The sequence below is a fragment of the Neomonachus schauinslandi genome, chromosome 2 (assembly GCF_002201575.2).
Source record: "Neomonachus schauinslandi chromosome 2, ASM220157v2, whole genome shotgun sequence".
In the NCBI taxonomy this organism is placed as follows: domain Eukaryota; kingdom Metazoa; phylum Chordata; class Mammalia; order Carnivora; family Phocidae; genus Neomonachus; species Neomonachus schauinslandi.
The window spans coordinates 116554649-116573157 of NC_058404.1; the positions used below are offsets into that span (position 1 = coordinate 116554649).

The window sequence follows — 18509 nt, forward strand, 5'->3', positions numbered from 1 at the left end:
GACAAATCAAATTTTTTTTTTAAGTAACAAAGAACAAAAAAGATTTACTGGAAATTAAAAATGATGTGGAAATGCAGTGAGCTTTTTAATAAAAGAGTTAGATGATAAAGCTTAGGAAAAGTCTCAGAGAGTAAAACCAAAATACAGATGAAAAGTAAGAAAAAAAGGCAAATTATTAGAAAACAAATTCAGGATGTTCAAGATTTTTTTTAAATAAGAGAGAAGAGGAAAAAAGAAAGAAATTACCACAGACGTCAAACAAGAACTTGCTCTGTTAGGTGAAGGATTACAAAAGGACCACCAAATAGCATAATGAAGTAACATATTTACATATATCCTTGTGATATTTCAGAACACCAGGGATCCTAAAAGTTTACAGAAAATGGAAAAATCACATGCAAATGATTTCAATTCAGAATCGTATCAGACTTCTCAGAAGAAGACAATGGAGCACTATTTTGCCTAACTCTGAAGGGAAAAAATTCAACCCTAGAATGCTATGCCTACTCTATCAGTCAAGGGCAAAATAAATATATTAAAAAACATGGAAGATTTCAAAATAATTTGCCTTCTGTGCACCCTTTCACAGAAGCTGCTAGAAAATGCAGTCCGCCAAAATGTTGGAGTAAATCAAAAAATAGTAAATAATGTCTTGTCTCTCAAATTAGGGATCAAATATAGGGGAGAGCTGAAGGGAATTAGATGATAGTAAAGAGAAGTGCCAGGACAACAATTGTTCACTAGATCTTGGGAGCAGTTCAAAGCCATTAGAGCAAAAGAACAGAAGTCTTCAGGAGAGATGTATTTTCCACCTATTCTGGCCCAAATGAAATATGAGATGTGTTTTATTATTTTGGAAATAGTTCACTCTTTCTGAGAGATATGATAGTAATGGATGAGGATAAAGAAGTCAGGATTTAGAGAAGTTGTTTTTTTCAGAGTCACAAAGTTCTTTATGGAGCTTGGAATCAAACCTAAGAAACTATAATCCGGGGTACTACATGCTTCATTCACAATGCATTAATCAAAATTATAATGCAAAAGAAAAAAACAGTAGTGCCCTAGGATAAGAGATTACTTTATAAGAATAATTGCATATTTTGATGTACAGTTTACAAAGTACTTTTTGCATAATATTTTAGTTATGACAAAGGACTTTGGGAGGATTTTGAGATGGAGAGGTGACATAGGTCAAGTGAATGGAGAATGGGATATCTGCCAGTACTAATAATCAGGGTGGAATTGGGGTGGATGCCAGTAAATTCTCAAGATTCACTGGAAACCTTTTATGGTATTGGTAGGATGTTTTGGAAGCAGATACAACAGACTTTTCCATTGCTAGTGATTTAATGACTGAACTACAACCTCTGATCTGGATCATTGACTTGACTTCAAGCTTTTACTGGGTGACAAATGTGTCAGACTGATCTGAGCCCTGCAGATGCAAAACCTATGGTCTGAAATTCTTCCTTTGGAGATTAACAGTGTTAAATGAATCAACTTTGTTTTAAATGACAGGGTTTTCTCTCTTTAGCTTCAAATTTTTATCTTAACCATATTAATTGGAATTTTTCTAAAATGAATTGAGCATGTCTCTTCCTTCTTAAATGGATTAGAGAACCTATCTTGAACTTTAATTTTTCTTCTAGTTGGTGTCTAGGTTCCTCTCTTTGTGGAGTATCAAGTTAATAGTGTTATAGAGCTTTTTAAAAAATACATTTCACTATATTTACCATTGCTCAAATCAATGGACCCTTTCTTTTTATCATTTTAACCAAGTGCATGCAATTTTTCTATATGTGAAACTTCACTTACACCTTTCTTCACTTAATTCAGTAAATTTTAAAAATTGAGAATTGATATTTTAATAAAATTTGCCTTATTTATTTTATATCTTCTTTGACAGGCAAAAATAAAACTTCAGTATACTTTACTAGAAGTCATGGTGGAGTGAATCTTTTGCCTGTCCACTTCCAAATTCTAGCCTTCCCCTCCCCCACCTCTATTTTACTTTGAAAAATTGAACATATTATCAGAGTAAATGAGGCCAATTCTTAAATAAGATGTGTTATATTCCATGATGTTTAAATAATGATATACTGAAATATCCAAACATATCTACTGTGTATATATATATGTATGTACATATACGTATGTGTATATATGTAATACCAAATAAAATATACAAAAAATATATGTATATATTCACATTTGTAAATGTATGTCTATATATAGGTATATAATAATATAAAATACTCCCACCATTGTAGTCATATATATGCTGATTAAAATCTACATTATATTTTCACTGACATCTTTTCTAACTGGTTATCATCTTAGCCATATTGGATATATGCATTTAGGAAAGATTGTGTTTTTTACATGACATAGCAATTCAAATTCTAAATGTTTGCTTTTTTAAAAAAAATTCCTATCTAGAAATTGACATTGAACGCTGTGTGCGAGAATCAATCAACCTGTTTTGTTGGACTCCTAAAAGTGCTACTTACAGACAGCATGCTCAACCTCCAAAGCCAACTCCTGATAGCAGTGGAGTCAGAAGTTCAACACCTTTTTTCTCCACTGAGTGTCCAGATCCTCCAAAAACAGATTTGGTATGTATCTGCAGATTTAATTTACAAACTCTGAAGGAAGACTTGTTAAAAATGTACTGTAGCATAATTATTGCTCATAATAATGTTATCACTTATGTCCTTTTAATCTAACTATTTTCTGATATATGATTGTATTTATGCAACTTTAGAAAACCTTTATGTCTATTTAGTTTTACAGTTAAGAAGATTGTTCTATATATTCCTTCAGGTAGCAAGCTTCACATTTTGTCTATGTAATTGTAGTATCTCAACTTGTCATATGCTAAAAGAATTACAGAAGCAAAGGAAGAATTACAAAAATAGAGAAAGACAAGGGTGCCTCAGTGGCTCAGTTGGTTAAGTGTCTGCCTTAGGCTCAGGTCATAATCCCAGGATCCTTTACATATTCTCTATACAGGTCCCCTTATCAGATATATGATTTGTACTTATTATCTCCCATTCTATGCATTATCTTTCTACTTTCTTGATAATGTCCTTTGAAGCACATAGTTTTTAATGTTGATGATGTCCAATTTATGAGTTGTTGTTCTCTTGCAACTTTCAAGGTTCTCTGTTTTTGGTTTTTGACAGTTTGAGTATGGTGTGTCTAAATGTGGATTTTTTTTCTTTATCCTAGTTGGAGTTAATTGAGCTTCTTGGATGTGTAGATTGTTTTACAGTGTATTTTAGAAGTTTTCAACCATTGTTTCTTCAGATGTTTTTTTCTGTCCCTTTCTCTCTCTTCTCTGCTGCAATTCTCATTATCTATTTATTGCTGTGGTTGATAATGTCCCAGAGTTGCATAGGCTCTGTTCATTTTTATACATTCTTTTTTCTTCCTGCTCCTTAAACTGGATAATTTCGCTTGACCTATCTTTATGTTCACTGATCATTATTCTACCAATTCATATCTGCTTTTAAGCCCCTCTAGTGAATTTTTCACTTTATTGTATTTATCGTACTTTTCAACTCCATAATTTCTATTTGATTCATTTTCCTTAATTCTCTTTAGTAGTATTCTATATTTGATGAGACATTGGTCCTTAATTTCTTTAGACATGGTTTCTTTTAGTTCTTGGAACATATTTAAAGGAGCTGATTTAGAGTCTTTGTCTAGCAAGTCCAACATCTCATAATTGTTTTTGTTGAGAACTTTACCTTTTAAATAATAGAATATGGCAACTCTGGAAATCAGATTCTGTCCCCACCACAGGGGTTTTTGTTGCTGTTTGTTATGATGATGGTGATTGTTATTTATTTAGTGACTTTTCTGAACTAAACCTGTATAGTTAATATTCTTTGTCAGCTATGATCACTGCTTAGTTATCTTAATGGTCAGCTAATTTTTAGACAGAGATATCCTTAAGTTTCTGTACTCAAAAGATATCCTTAAGTTTCTGTACTCAGTCAGTCTTCCAGCCTTTGGTGAAGAGCTCTGTGTGCATGTTGGGGCACATATTTAACATTTCAGGCAGCAGTCTATATTGCCTTAGCCTTTGCTTCCTGCTTGTTCAGAACCTTGAGGTAAGCCACAGATGAGAGATTAAGGCTTTCTCAGGTCTTTCTAGAGCATGCAAACAGTCTTACATATGCGTGGATAGCCTTCTAAATTCCCAGGAACATGTTGGAGCTTTTAAAGCCCCATGTAGACATTGCCTTCTTCAGCTTTTAACCTTAATTTTAAACTTTTATTGTTAGCTTCTTATTTACCCCAGTTGTTATGGTTATGGCCTCCTCCAACAACTGCAATATTAAACAATCACTGATGACTGTTTCTGACAAATAATAAATGTTTTTGACAAAAAAAGACTGCTTGAGACAGCTCTGAATCAGGTCCAATAAAGACAACCACTGTGAAGAAAGGTTTTTTAGAGAACTGGCAGACAGGTCAAATAATCACAATTCCCTGAAATGGTTCTTCTGGGGCGCTCTAAAACATTCTGCCCCTTCCAGAGATTGCTGGCCTGCTGGTTATGGAACTGTTGGTTTTCAAGGTGATGATGGAGCTGAGAAGAGGGAAATGAGAGTAGGGCAAATTAAAACAAAGCTCACATTCTTACTAAGATTCAGCTGATTCTCTTAAATATGCACTCCTCAGATTGCCATGGATTTCTTTTTTAATTTCCATAGTTCTGAAAACGTTTATTTTGATAATCTTTGCCAGTGGTCTCATTGTTTTTCTGGAGGAGCAGTTTTTATGACATTTTTATTCTGCCATTCTCACTGATGTCAGTCATATTCTACACTACTTGTCTACTGCATTCTAATTCTTGAATGAAACAAAATGGTTGGGATATTGTTGATTTTTAAAGATCAGAAAAGAATATTAACAGTTCAAAAAATATGAGACTTTCATTTTGTGATAAAGTCAACTTAACCTAGGAAAAATTGCTTTTTATTTTAAACTTGAGGAAGTTTAAGTAAATACTTTCCCCTACATCCTTCAGTGAAATGAGATTTTTGTTTAAATGGTTTAATAGCTTGAATCTGACAAAATCCAAATTCCTTTTTGTATTCCTAATGATGGTAAGTCAATTCGCTAAAGCTTTGTGATACAAGACAAACTTTTGTATGTACTCTTAAATCAGATATGTTATCCCTAACAACAGCAATACTAAGAAATGGAAGAGAAAAATATACTACACTATTTACATGAAATGTTCTATCTGAAGAATATTCAAGGTTTAGTTCACTTTTCTTTAGAACTTGTTTTATTTCTTTTTATATGTTTCAACCATAAGGGAAAATATAATGAATGGCATAAAAACCAACACATTATTTTTTCAATATTATTTTTGAATACATACTACAAAACAGACATTGTTGTAGTTGCTGGAAATATAGCAATGAGGTAAAAAAAGTACCTGCCCTCATAGAATCTCCATTTAATGGAGGATATACAGACAATAAGAAAAAAATAAATAAATAAACACTTGGTGTGTTACTTGGGAATAAGTGCCACTGAGGAAAATAAAGAATAATAAGGGAGATAGAGAATGTCAAGGATGAGGAGTTGGTAGAACATTAAAGAATTACTATTTTATATGAGGGACTCAAAGAAAGTCTAGCTGATAATGAGACATTTAAGAAGAGAACCTAAAGGAAGTGAGAGAGTAAGCTGTATAGATTTCTTGAGGAAAAATGTTCCATCTTGCAAGTGCAATGATGGTAACATACTTTGTAGGGGACCAGTAAGGAGACTATGTATAGAATGGAATGAGTGAAGAGGGGAGTAGAAAGTAATAAACTTAGAGCAATATCAATGGGTAAGATCTTGTATAAACCTTAGGACTTTGACTTTATGCCAAATGAGATGAGAAGCTATTGTAAGATTTTGAGCAGAATGGTGACATGATCTGACTTACATGTGAAAAGATTATTTTGGCTACTACATGGAAAGGAGACTGTAGAAGGACAAAGGCAAAACAGAGACTAAGGAGAAAGTATGGTGGTTTGGACCCAAGGGTCTAACAGTGGAGGTGATGATAAGTAGATATATTTTGAAAACAAATCTAACAGATGCTGCTGACTGATTGAATGTGAGATATAAAAGAGAGAGGAATCGAGGATAACTCCATAGTTTTTGGCCTAGGCTAGAAGGGTGGTGTTTTGGTGTTTTCATTTACTGATTAAAGAAGACCATAGAAGGAGGTAGAAATTAATTTGCACATGTGGATTTAACAATTGTTAGTTGTCCATAATGAAGAATAAATACATTATATTATTAGTTTTATGCATTATAGCTTTTATGCTATTATGTTTTCTAGTTAACTATTACTGGTATAATAGAAAGATTATTATGTATTTAAGATTCATTTTATACTTAGCAAACTTGTTTGATCTTCTGTTTTTAAGAGACTTTATTTATTTTTTTTTTTAAAGATTTTATTTATTTGCAAGAGAGAGAATGAGAGACCGAGAGCATGAGAGGGAGGAGGGTCAGAGGGAGAAGCAGACTCCCCGCTGAGCAGAGAGCCCGATGCGGGACTCGATCCCGGGACTCCAGGATCATGACCTGAGCCGAAGGCAGTCGCTTAACCAACTGAGCCACCCAGGCGCCCCTAAGAGACTTTATTTTTAAGAACAGTTTTAGGTTTACAGCAAAATTGAGCAGTAAGCTCAGAGATTTCCTACATACTCCCTGCTCCTACACATGCATAGCCTCCCTCATTATCAATATCCTCCACGGAGTGGTACATATGTTACAACTGATAAACTTACATTGACAATAATTATTATCACTCAAAGTCCATAGTTTACATTAGGGTTCACTCTTGGTGGTGTACATTATCTGGGTTTGAACATATATATGACATGTATGCATCATTTTGGTATACAGAGTAGTTCCACTGCCGTAAAAATCCACTATGTTCTACCTATTCATCCTGCCCTCTCTCCCAAACACTAAGAACACTGATCTTTTTACTATTTCCATAGTTTTTCCTTTTCCAGAATGTCACAGAGTTGGAATCATATAGTATATAGCCTTTTCAGATTGACTTTTCACTTGATAATATGTATTTAAGTTTCCTCTGTGTCTTTTCATGTCTTAATAGCTCATTTTTTAGTGCTGAATAGTGGTTCATTGTCTGGATGTACCAGTTTTTTAACCATTCACCTACTGAAGGACATCTTAGTTCTTCTAAATTTTAGCAATTATAAATAAAGCTTCTTTAACATCCATGTGCAATTTTTGTGTAGTCAAAAGTCTTTAACTCCTTTGAGTAAATACCAAGTATTTTGAATTTGATTATCTTTTTAAATCTATTAGATTGTGGATTCTCTTGGATGTTTATGAAGCTAATGCAATCATATAAATATATATAAAATATCTTTCTAGTTACAACTTTTATGATTACATCTTTGATTTTTTTTTGTCCTATTGCATTGGACAAGACCTCTAGTATAAAATAAACTAGAAGTTATGAGAGTGGATAGATTTGTTTGTACCTAAATTTCATGAAAATGCTTCTAGTTTCACAACTAGGTTTGATGTTTTTGATAAATACTCTATTTGGATGATGGGTAATTTTTTATACAGAAATTTTTCCCTTTCTTTTTTCTCTTAGTTGAGTGATTATCATGAATGAGTGTTGAATTTTACCAAATACTTATTCAACTGGAAAGGATTGATTAGTATCATCCATTTTCTTCCTTTAATATGATAATGTGTAACATCATTAAAATTTCTGATACTAAGTGGTCCTTGCATCCCTGACATCGACTCTACTAGGTCACTACAAAAAAAAATATTGACTATATTTGATTTGCTAGTATTTACTAATAGTGAATTTCTGCATCTGTGTTCATAGGTGAAATAAATTTATAATTTTCTTATCTGTCCTTGTCAATCTTTCTGTATGTCCTTGTCAGTCTTTTCTTGTATTTCTCAGGGCTGCCTGGGTGGCTCAGTCAGTTAAGCATCTGCCTTTGCTCAGGTCATGATCCCAGGGTCCTGGGATCAAGCCCCAGGGCAGACTCCCTGCTCAGTGGGGAGTCTGTTTCTCCCTTTCCCTCTCCACCTCCCCCCACTTGTGTGCATTCTCTCTCTCTCAAATAAATAAATAAAATCTTTAAAAAAGAAAAAAGATTGCATTTCTCTTTCCCTTTTTCTACTGTCCAGTCATTTTGTATAAGAGGAATTATCTGTTTCTTATAGATTGAGTAAAACTTTTTTATTTTATTTTATTTTATTTTATTATGTTATGTTAGTCACCATACAATACATCATTAGTTTTTGATGTGGTGATCCATGATTCATTGTTTTTGTATAACACCCAGTGCTCCATGCAGTATGTGCCTTCCTTAATACCCGTCACTGGGCTAACCCATCCCCCCACGCCCCTCCCCTCTAAAACCCTCAATTTGTTTCTCAGAGTCCATAGTCTCTCATGGTTCATCTCTTGCTCCAATTTCCCCCCCTTCATTTTTCCCTTCCTTCTCCTAATGTCCTTATGTTCCACAAATAAGTGAAACCATATGATAATTGACTTTCTCTTCTTGACTTATTTCGCTTAGCATAATCTCCTCCAGTCCCATCCATGTTGATGTGAAAGTTGGGTATTCATCCTTTCTGATGGCTGAGTAATATTCCATTGTATATATGGACCACATCTTCTTTATCCATTCATCTGTTGAAGGGCATATCAGCTGTTTCCACAGTTTGGCTATTGTGGACATTGCTGCTATGAACATTGGGGTGCATATGGCCCTTCTTTTCACTACCCAGTAGTGCAATTGCTGGGTCATAGGGTAGCTCTATTTTTAAATTTTTGAGGAACCTCCACACTGTTTTCCAAAGTGGCTGTACCAACTTGCATTCCCACCAACAGTGTAAGAGGGTTCCCCTTTCTCCACAACCTCTCCAACATTTGTTGTTTCTTGCCTTGTCAATTTTTGCCATTCTAACTGGTGTAAGGTGGTATCTCAATGTGGTTTTAATTTGAATTTCCCTGATGGCTAATGATGATGAACATTTGTCTGTAAAACCATCTGAGCCTATTGTCTTTTAACTAGGGAGATATTTGATCATTCTTAAGTCAATTATTATAACTTTATGGGTTTCTTAAAATTATCCATTTAAATACCATACCTATTTATCAGAATTCTTTTTTAAAGTATCTATTTTGTCAGAATTTTATATTTATAGAATTCTTTATTCAAAATATTTTAATTTTTTTTTTTACATTTTACCTGAAATTTTGTCCCCCTTTTCTATCCTTCTGTTTATTGGAGCCTTCTTGGTTCAGATTTAAGTGTTTAATATAATAAAAAGCAGATACAAAAGAATATATGCACATATTATATATCCATGTCAAATTCTAAACAGATAAAAAATGGCTTTTTAAAATTGAAACATAAACTGCACTCTGACTAGTAGACTACAAGCTTGAAAACAGCTATGAGAGGAGAACTCTAATTAACATTAATTTATACACACATCTATCATATTTATTCCCTGAAGTAGACCCTTTGTAGTAGAAAAAGCATGAGGTTTGCTGTTACATAGACCTGGTTTTAAATTTCACCGTGCTCCTTTGGTTTTATAATCTTATAATCTTTATAACTGTTCTAGTTTCCTGTTTGTAAAAGCAGGCCTAATTATAATAATTCCTACCTTGCAGAATTGTTTTAAGAATGATATATGTAAAGTACCTAGTTCAGTGTCTAATACGTGATTAGCACTCAAAAATGGTAACAATTATTATTACATGTTTAATAATTAAAGATTAAAGGTTTCAACTTTGAAAACTACCCGAGAATTTTACGACAGTCTTCTGTATCTAAATAATATGTACAAAAGAAGAGATATCCTGGTATTCCATTTCTGCTCAGCTATGCTAACTTTATTACTATCACTTTACATTTAGAAGTCACTACAAACAGTAAGAGGAGTAAGGGAGAAGAAGACTGGCTCTCCAAAGAAGGAATCTTTCTGGCAGTTTTACCTCAGTAATTTAAGATTTCACTTTGACATTTACTTCTTAGTTTTAATACTATTTTGATCTGGAAACTACTAAAGAATTGCCAAAAGAATTATTTCATCTAGTGCCAATGTCTTTCCCATCAGCTTTTCCTTAAATAGCTAAGATTCTGCTTCACAATTCCAACCACAGCTTATTAGTTTAAAAAATATATAGGTAGATAGATTTATGTGTAAATATATATATGTATTTGTATAAAAGTATATATATATAAAGATATGTAACTGACAATAGAATGAAATGCATTTATTAAAACAATATATTTTGAAATTCCTACTTATAATAGATAAATGAACTAGTAGGTTGAAAATAGATGGATTAGTGACATGTTATGTTGAAGATTAGCTTAAGCTATAGGGAATTGGGATGGGGAGAGGAATGGGAAAGGAATGGAAAATTACACACTCACGGGAACATTTAAGGTTTGAAAAATATGTACTGTGCATTAAATTAATAATTTTCTTTATTGGGGAAAATTTTTGTGATACAAGCTATGAAAGTTAATCTCGACGATTATTTTCTCTGCTATAGAGGGACAATATGTATGTAGTGATTCTCAATTTGTAACAAAACTTCTGTCTCTCACCACCAAAGTCTCTGTAGGGTATGTGGATAATTTATGTAACTACCAATGTCCTTTACCGACCTTTTCTTCTTATCCCTTCCCTAGTCTGCATTTTAAAAGAGCAAATTTCATTCTTTAGTTGTTCTTCGGTCTTTATTTTCAGTATGTCCATGCTTAACGATGTACACCCAAGTGAGAGTGAAGCATGGTTGAACCAAGCTGAATCTTTTTTTTTCCTTGCCTTATTCTGAGATGAATTATTTACCAAGGCTCTGCTGTGCTCATATAATATGTATAAATATATATATTTATGCCCCCTCTATTCAGGTAAATGTTTAAACATTAAGTGGAATGATTGGAAGGGGAGTCGCCATTATAACTTAGTGCTTTGACTGTAAGATTTGGGGAAGGTGCGAAATTCTTAGAATTCTTCCATTGAGATATTTGGCCTTGCCTCATCACCACCATTGAATTGTTGATGAATTTATTTTAAAAAAAGTTACTAATTCAGTCTCAAGATTAAAAAGCAATAGGATTACATGTGCAATTTTTCAACTCTTCAAGAAATTTATAGATGTACTAAAGAAAAAGTATATCAGAGACATTAGGTCTCTTGAATCCAGTAGAACTATTGTGAATGTGAGTGACTGTGTGTTTTCAAAGGTCACTTTTATCATTTAATTTGTTGTTTTCTGTTTGGTTACATATACTTTTTTTTGTCAGATTTAGATTATTTTTGAGAGTACACAGCATCACCACAGTGAAAGCTACTATATTGTACTTTTACCTACTGTCTTCCATTGTCATTTTGAGATTCAAAATATCATAGAATCAGCAGCTTTTACAAAATAGATCTAAGTCCAGTTCTTCTTAAGTCTTCATATTACTACCACCTACATGTGATGAAAAGACATTCCTGTTGCTGTATCTGTATAATACTTATTGGACAGATGTTATTTTTAAGATATTGTTATACATCTCTACTCAGAAATAAATCTGTTCAAGTGATCATTATGCCTTGACAAAAAAAAAAAAAAAAAAAAGGACCACATTGTAGGGGTGCCTGGGTGGCTCAGTCATTGGGCGACTGCCTTTGGCTCAGGTCATGATCCCAGGGTCCTCGGATCGAGCCCCGCATCAGGATCCCTGCTCCACAGGAAGCCTGCTTCTCCCTCTCCCACTATCCCTGCTTGTGTTTCCTCTCTTGCTGTGTCTCTTTCTGTCAAATAAATAAATAAAATCTTAAAAAAAAAAAGGACCACATTTTAGGCCACAAGTAAATTTCAATAAATTTTAAGAAGTGGAAATAACACAGACAACATTCCTCAGATCATTATTTAATGAAACTGGAAGGCAATAAAAATAAAAATAACTTCTTACAACTTAGAAATTAAAAATAAACCAAAAAAAATTGAACAAGTTCTTAATTCTTCAGATAAGGAAGAAATTCCAAATGAAAATTCTAGAGTATCTAGAAAATAATATGAGAACCCTACATATCAGAATGTATGGGGTACAGCTAAAGTGGGCATTTTTCTTAACACATAATGCTTTACACAGACTAGGTATTTATCAGTTGTCCTTATCAACTCATTTTATTCCAATCAGCCTTTGAAAAGTAGGGTTTATGTAAGTTAAGGACATCAAGAATTCCCTTTTCATCACCATGAGCAATCTCAAACCACTCTATTAAAAGGTGTATGGAAAATAAAAGTAATATTGCATATTTATCTAATTTTACTTATTCTTTCTAATGCATACTGAACTTTGATAAAGAGCCCATTCACCAGAATAGGTCACATTTCCTCTGCTAACAGAATTTGCAACACATGGAGTTCTACTGTTAATGTTCTGGTGTATTTGATATATAGAGGCCAAGATTTTACAATAATACAAGATTTGGAACTTTATGGATATTAAGTTCTTAAGAGTTTAAAGAAGCTGGGTAGTTGAAATTATTCACAATAAAATAAAGGATTTCTTAAATACACAGACCTGAAATTATATTTTTAATAACTTAATGTAGTTATTCTAATCATGCATCCAACCATCTTTTGCTTTGAATATGCCTTTCTTGAATTCTATAGTCTAAGCCTACCAGAAATCCTTTCTCCTTGTTAGTGACATCATCATATTATGTGTGCAAGTTGTATTTAATTTTTATTACATTTTTTATTTAAAGGATGAGTTTTGCCATTTCAAAAATATGTTCTACTCTGTCATAAATACCATAGGGGGAAATGTGTAACTTCATACTTATAAAATAAAGCTATGTAAGTTGCTGAGAAAGGGCAAAGCCAGGGAGATATATCCTTGTACTCTATGAACTTCAGTTATTTTATTTGTTTTGTATTTTAACTAATTTTGACTCCTTATATTGAGAAGAATGGTGTTAGTGGAAGCTCTTAGTCTTTGGCAAGAAATGCCTTAGTTAGTTGAGAGGACAGTAATTCCACCAGCAAGATTTCTGAAGTCTGTCTAATGTTTAAAAGAGAATCTTGATATGAACAGTCATCCCTAAGCAGAGCTAATCATCATAGAGAGAATTTCTTTGATCTCTCTCTAAACTAAGTCAGGTTTTATTTCTGTTAGTCAAAGAGAGAACTCCTCCAAGTTGGATAGAACTAATGAGAACTTGTTTCTGAAGTTAAGGAAGTGAACAACTGACATTGAGTAGTCTATCAGAATCTGACACTTCATCAAGGACTGTTTGGGTTAAAACTACATAGAAAAGCTCTATCTATTACCATCATGTTAAAAAAAGTGAAGTTTAATGGATAAAGGCTTGCTATTTTTGAAATCTATGCTACTTCTTATTCCTCAGTATTTAATAGTATAGCTGATTGTTTTCTTTACATATAATTAATCTTCTGTTTATCATTTATAAAAATGTCATTAGAGTTTAAGCCATTTACCATAATCAGGAGATTACCAGATTATTCAGTTATTATTCAATTAGCTATTTATACCTGAGAGCTGAATTAAAACGCCTGGGCAAATTCTTAAATTCTTGGTGATAAATTCCTCACATCCTTAAAAAAGGAATAATGATTGCAAGATTAATCACATTATTGTCTCGATTACATGCATGTAGATCTAAAGATAGAGAATATCACCATTCTTCAATAGTTTTTTATTTCTATGACTTAATTATTCTATTATGTAGAGACACGCAGAATGTATGTATCTTACCCTCTATGACACCTCTCTTATTCTTTTTCTAAGATTTTATTTATTTGAGAGAGAGAGCATAAGCGGGGGGCGGGGGGGATAGCAGAGGGAGAAGGAGAAGCAGGCTCCCTGCTGAGCAGAGAGCCCCATGCAGGGCTCAGTCCCAGAACCCTGAGATCATGACCTGAGCTGAAGGCAGACGCTTAACCAACTGAGCCACCCCGGCGCCCCGACACCTATCTTATTCTTATACTCACTTCACTTTGTGCTCTACCTTCTCCATCCCCCTGATAAAAGTCACAAAATATTTTTTTTCAGCCCTGATCTTCCTTGATCTCTTAAGAACCTTCAGGACATTTAACTTTTCCCAGTTTTCCTGAGTTTTTGCATACACCCCAGTCTCCTGTTTTCTTTCTGTTACCTCTACTCATTATCTTTCACTGTCTCCACCTGTCCTTTTATGTCATTAAATACGGCATTCCTCAGGGTTCTGTGTAGGCCTCCTTCTGTTCTCTCACAAGAAAGATATTACACAGTATTCTATACTTACATCATGTAGTTACCATGGCTTCCAGTTATTAGCTTCAGCTCCAGCTTCTCTTGTTAGCTCTAGAAGACCTATATATCCAATGCCTACTCAACACTCCACTTGGATGTTTCACAAGTAACCTCTAATTGAACATGTCCAAAACTGAATTTATTTTTCCCCCTTAAAGCTGCTCCTCCTCCAAAAATCCATATATCAGTAACCACCATTATCATTCTCCACTTACTCAAGTCAGTAACAAGATTCATACTTGACTCCTACCTTTTCTTCCAAATGCAATTAGTCAAAAAGCCATATTCATAAATATTGTTCACTTCTGTCTTTCATGACATCATTTTAGTCAAGTTTGCCATCATCTCTTACCTGCTTTCCTAACAATAATTTCCTGCATCCATTCTTGTTCCTCTCTATTCTTCAGGCTTAAACTAGCATAGTCTTTTATTATTATTATTATTATTATTATTATTATTATTATTATTTTACTTAAAGCAACAGTAATTCATCATCTCACCCTTCTAGAGGCTAAATGTCCAAAAGCAAGATGTTAGAAGATCCATGTACTCTCTGATGGCTCATGGGGAGAATCTTTCTTTGCCTCTTCTAGCTTCTGGTATTTGCCAATAATCCGTGGTGTTCCTTGGCTTGTAAATGCATCCTTCCGGTCACATGGCCATCTTCTCCCTCATCAACTTCCCTCTGAATGTCTGTCTGTGTATCCAAATTTCTCATTTCCCTTTTTAGAAGGACACCAGCCATATTGGATTCTGGCCCACTCTCAAAAAAATCTTTTTTAACCAAAATTCTTATCAAGACTCCTATCTACAAGGCCCTGCATGATCTTTCCCTTGTCTGCTTTACCACGTTCTTCCATCAGTATCATTCCCTCATATTTTTCTATGCTTTAGATTTCTTTCAGTTTTAGGAATACCTCATACATACTTCTACCTTAAGTTCTCTATATCTGCCTTCATTTCCTTTATTAGAAGAAATCCTGAAGAGTAAGAACTGTGTCTTATTCATTTTTGTGTCCTGATGGCTTAGCATAATGGTTGATGTATTGTAACTTAAAATAATAACATATTTTCTTCTCTAATAGTTTATGGGTACATTGAGAAAAGAACCATTCTTATCTCTCGACCCCCAGGGCCTAATTCAGTGTCTAAGAAATAGTGTGTTCTCAACATATGTGTATTTAGTTGAATTAATTACCACAAATAAGGTTATACCAGTTAACTCTCGGTTGAACAAAGCCCTCAATTGCTTAGTCACAGCTCCTTATTCATCAGGCATTCTATCTAATTTTCCTCATAGAATGCATGGTATGTATATTTACATATTTATATATTATATGCTTATCTTATTTTCCACTGTATCTCCAATCCCTACATACCTGGTATATCAGTAAATAGTACCTAGTAATCATTATTTTTGAGTGAATTAACAAAAGGTTAATTCAAATTATCCAGTGTTTTACTCTGTTTCCTGTAAGACAACATATCTGAAGAATGGTCTCCAAAATCCTCTATAACACTTATTGAAAATGCATATTTGAGACTCCACAAATACCTACTAAATCATTTCTCTGAAGGTTGGCTCCTGGAATCTACGTTTTTACTAAGGTCCTTGGGTGATTCTTAACATGATATGTGCATACAATTTTCTCATGACTTTGTAGGTAAACAGCAATGTTCACTCATAATGGGAAAAAACCTCAATGATAAAACATTCATATTTATGGTTATGGTGTTATTTTTTGTATTGATTCTTTGTGTATTTTTTATATTAATCTACTTATACTCTAGTTATTTATGTCTAACCTCTTTTGGCAAGTTACCTTTCATGAACCAAAACCACCACCTGTTTTCACTACTCAGCAATCACAGCCTATTCAGTCTCTGAGCGTCTTTTTTTTTTTTTTTGTCTTTACTGCTTAAAAATCTCTCTCGCTCCTCCACCCCTTGTTCTGCTTTGTGAAAGCAGTTCCTAATCAGAGATACTGACCTACAACAACAGTGGAATTTCAAAGGCCATTCATGTGGAAATAAATTAGAGTAAGAAACTCATCCAGGACTCAAAAAACTTATGTTCCCTACTAACACTTTATGGTATTTTCCCACTTGAAATCAGTAAAAGGAAACCCTATTAAATCAACTCAGAAAGTGTGTCATGATTAAAGTGATAATTACAGGGTACCACCATATGAGTATATATGAGCATAAACACAGTTGTCATACAACATGGACAGCATCAGGAATTGAAAGTGACAAAATGTTATCCCCCCCTGAAAACTGAAAAATATGAACAAAAAGTTTTTCTTCAAGAGAAGAAATGTAAAGAAGCAAGAGAAAGGTTGGAAGGGATAAAGGAAAAGCCAAGATCAAAAGTAATGATTTAAAAAAACACTTTAATTTTACTCTTCCTTTTTTCTTCTTCATTTTAAGAAACTTTTGACTAAGTTTTATTCATTCAGTAAACACTCACTGAGCATCTAGCATCCCAAGCACTTGATGATTTAATTTGTTAAGGGCTTTGCAGTTACAGAGAAGTCTTCAATCTTCATTTCCTAGTAGTGTTGCCTGCATCTTTTCAAAATAGCTTACTAATTGAGGGTGCATGCTGAAAGGTAGCTGAGAACAAATCAGGTCAGATGAAGGGAAAGATCAGCAATGCCCCAGCCTTGCCCCCATTACAACCATGCTGTTCATTTTCCAGTCTCAAGTGTTATTTAAGACAAGCTTAAGTCCAGAGTTAGCAAGATTGTTATCATTTTATATAAACTTCCTTTCCCACAGTATATCAGTTCCAAATTTTGGGTGTAATTTAATTCAGCACACCAGAAAACTATTTTGGCAGATGGAAAAAATATATTAGGAAGGGATAAAAATATGTTTTAGATTGTTTAGAAGGGTAAACTGAACCAAACTCTCAATTCCTTTGTGGAATGAAACAGAATAAATAAATAGATGTAACAAAATAACTCAAGGCTAATTCTTTATTTCCAGGTCAACAAACTAAATTAGTGATGCATGTTTATCATTGTTTTTTCTCGGTGACCCTTCCTACTTTTCTCATTTAAAAAATCTAATTGTTTCACTGCAGCTCTATGAAGCTTGAAATATTTACATGTTATATATCTTGTCACTATATTTTTAAACATTTACTATTCTATTTTGTAAAGTTATCCTAGGAAATGAAAATCATAGTTACATATTAAAGATATTTGTTTCCTCTGAGTTATAGAAATCCATGGGTCTCCTCATCCTAAGTCATCAAATTAATAAATACTACTTCTCTGAATGTGGAGATTTCAGTATGTACAAGCCTGTTGTGAATGGAGCAGTGCCCTGTAAACACAGCAAGTGAAACGAGAACAGAAAAAATTTCCAGAGCCAGATAAAAAACTGAATGAGCACTAAGAGATTTCTAGAGAATCTTATATTAAGGAAGATTGGGGAGCCAGGGTGGAGGGGAAGGTTCTTGAGAAGGAAAAGAGAGATGTTTAGAAGTTGTGAGTAGGAGGGTGTTGGGGGTGGATTTCTTGATGAGAAACACAAAAGAAGAAAATAAATATGAATTATTGTCACCTTTGGTGAAAATAACAATTCTCATGATACAGGATAGAGCATCCTACTTAGGACTGGCCCAAGCTAGCAGCTGATCTGATCGAGACAATGGCATACTTCTCTACAGACATCAGGACAGATGGTGCTTTGACACAGCATTAACATATCCACATTGCAGTTGCTTGGAAAGTATGCTGGTGACAGTATTTATTCCTTTTCACCCTGATTTAATTCAGTATTGATATGAAGCAGTTCCTGTAGCAATGTTTTTCCATAGAATATATTTTCTTCATGAAGAGTGATGGGCACAGATAGCACAATTCCAACTTGCTAAGGAGTATCTGGGGTCCTGCACTGAGGTCTTCGTTATGCAACGTCAGAGTTCAGGGTTGTCATTTCACGTATCAATGACATTCCATGGCATTTAAAGAGAAATGGATTCTGGCACAAGTCTGTCGAAAGGCTAGCAACAACAGGCCCAGTTGTTATATGTAGGATTCAGTGAGTCTAATCATTTTCACAGTCCCAAAGTATAAATGTCCTTGTTTTTCTCCAGCTTTTCTTCCAGGACATCCTATTAAATGT

The 18509-nt window shown here is 33.8% G+C and overlaps 1 protein-coding gene across 1 annotated transcript in view; it reads left to right on the forward strand.

The window, feature by feature from the left end:
- The window catches only part of TBCK (TBC1 domain containing kinase), a 222105-nt gene that overhangs the window by 146080 nt on the left and 57516 nt on the right, over positions 1-18509 (forward strand). The window contains exon 23 of the mRNA XM_044912651.1: positions 2440-2615. Within this exon, the coding sequence (XP_044768586.1) occupies positions 2440-2615 (176 nt within the window). The remainder of the gene's footprint in view (positions 1-2439; positions 2616-18509) is intronic.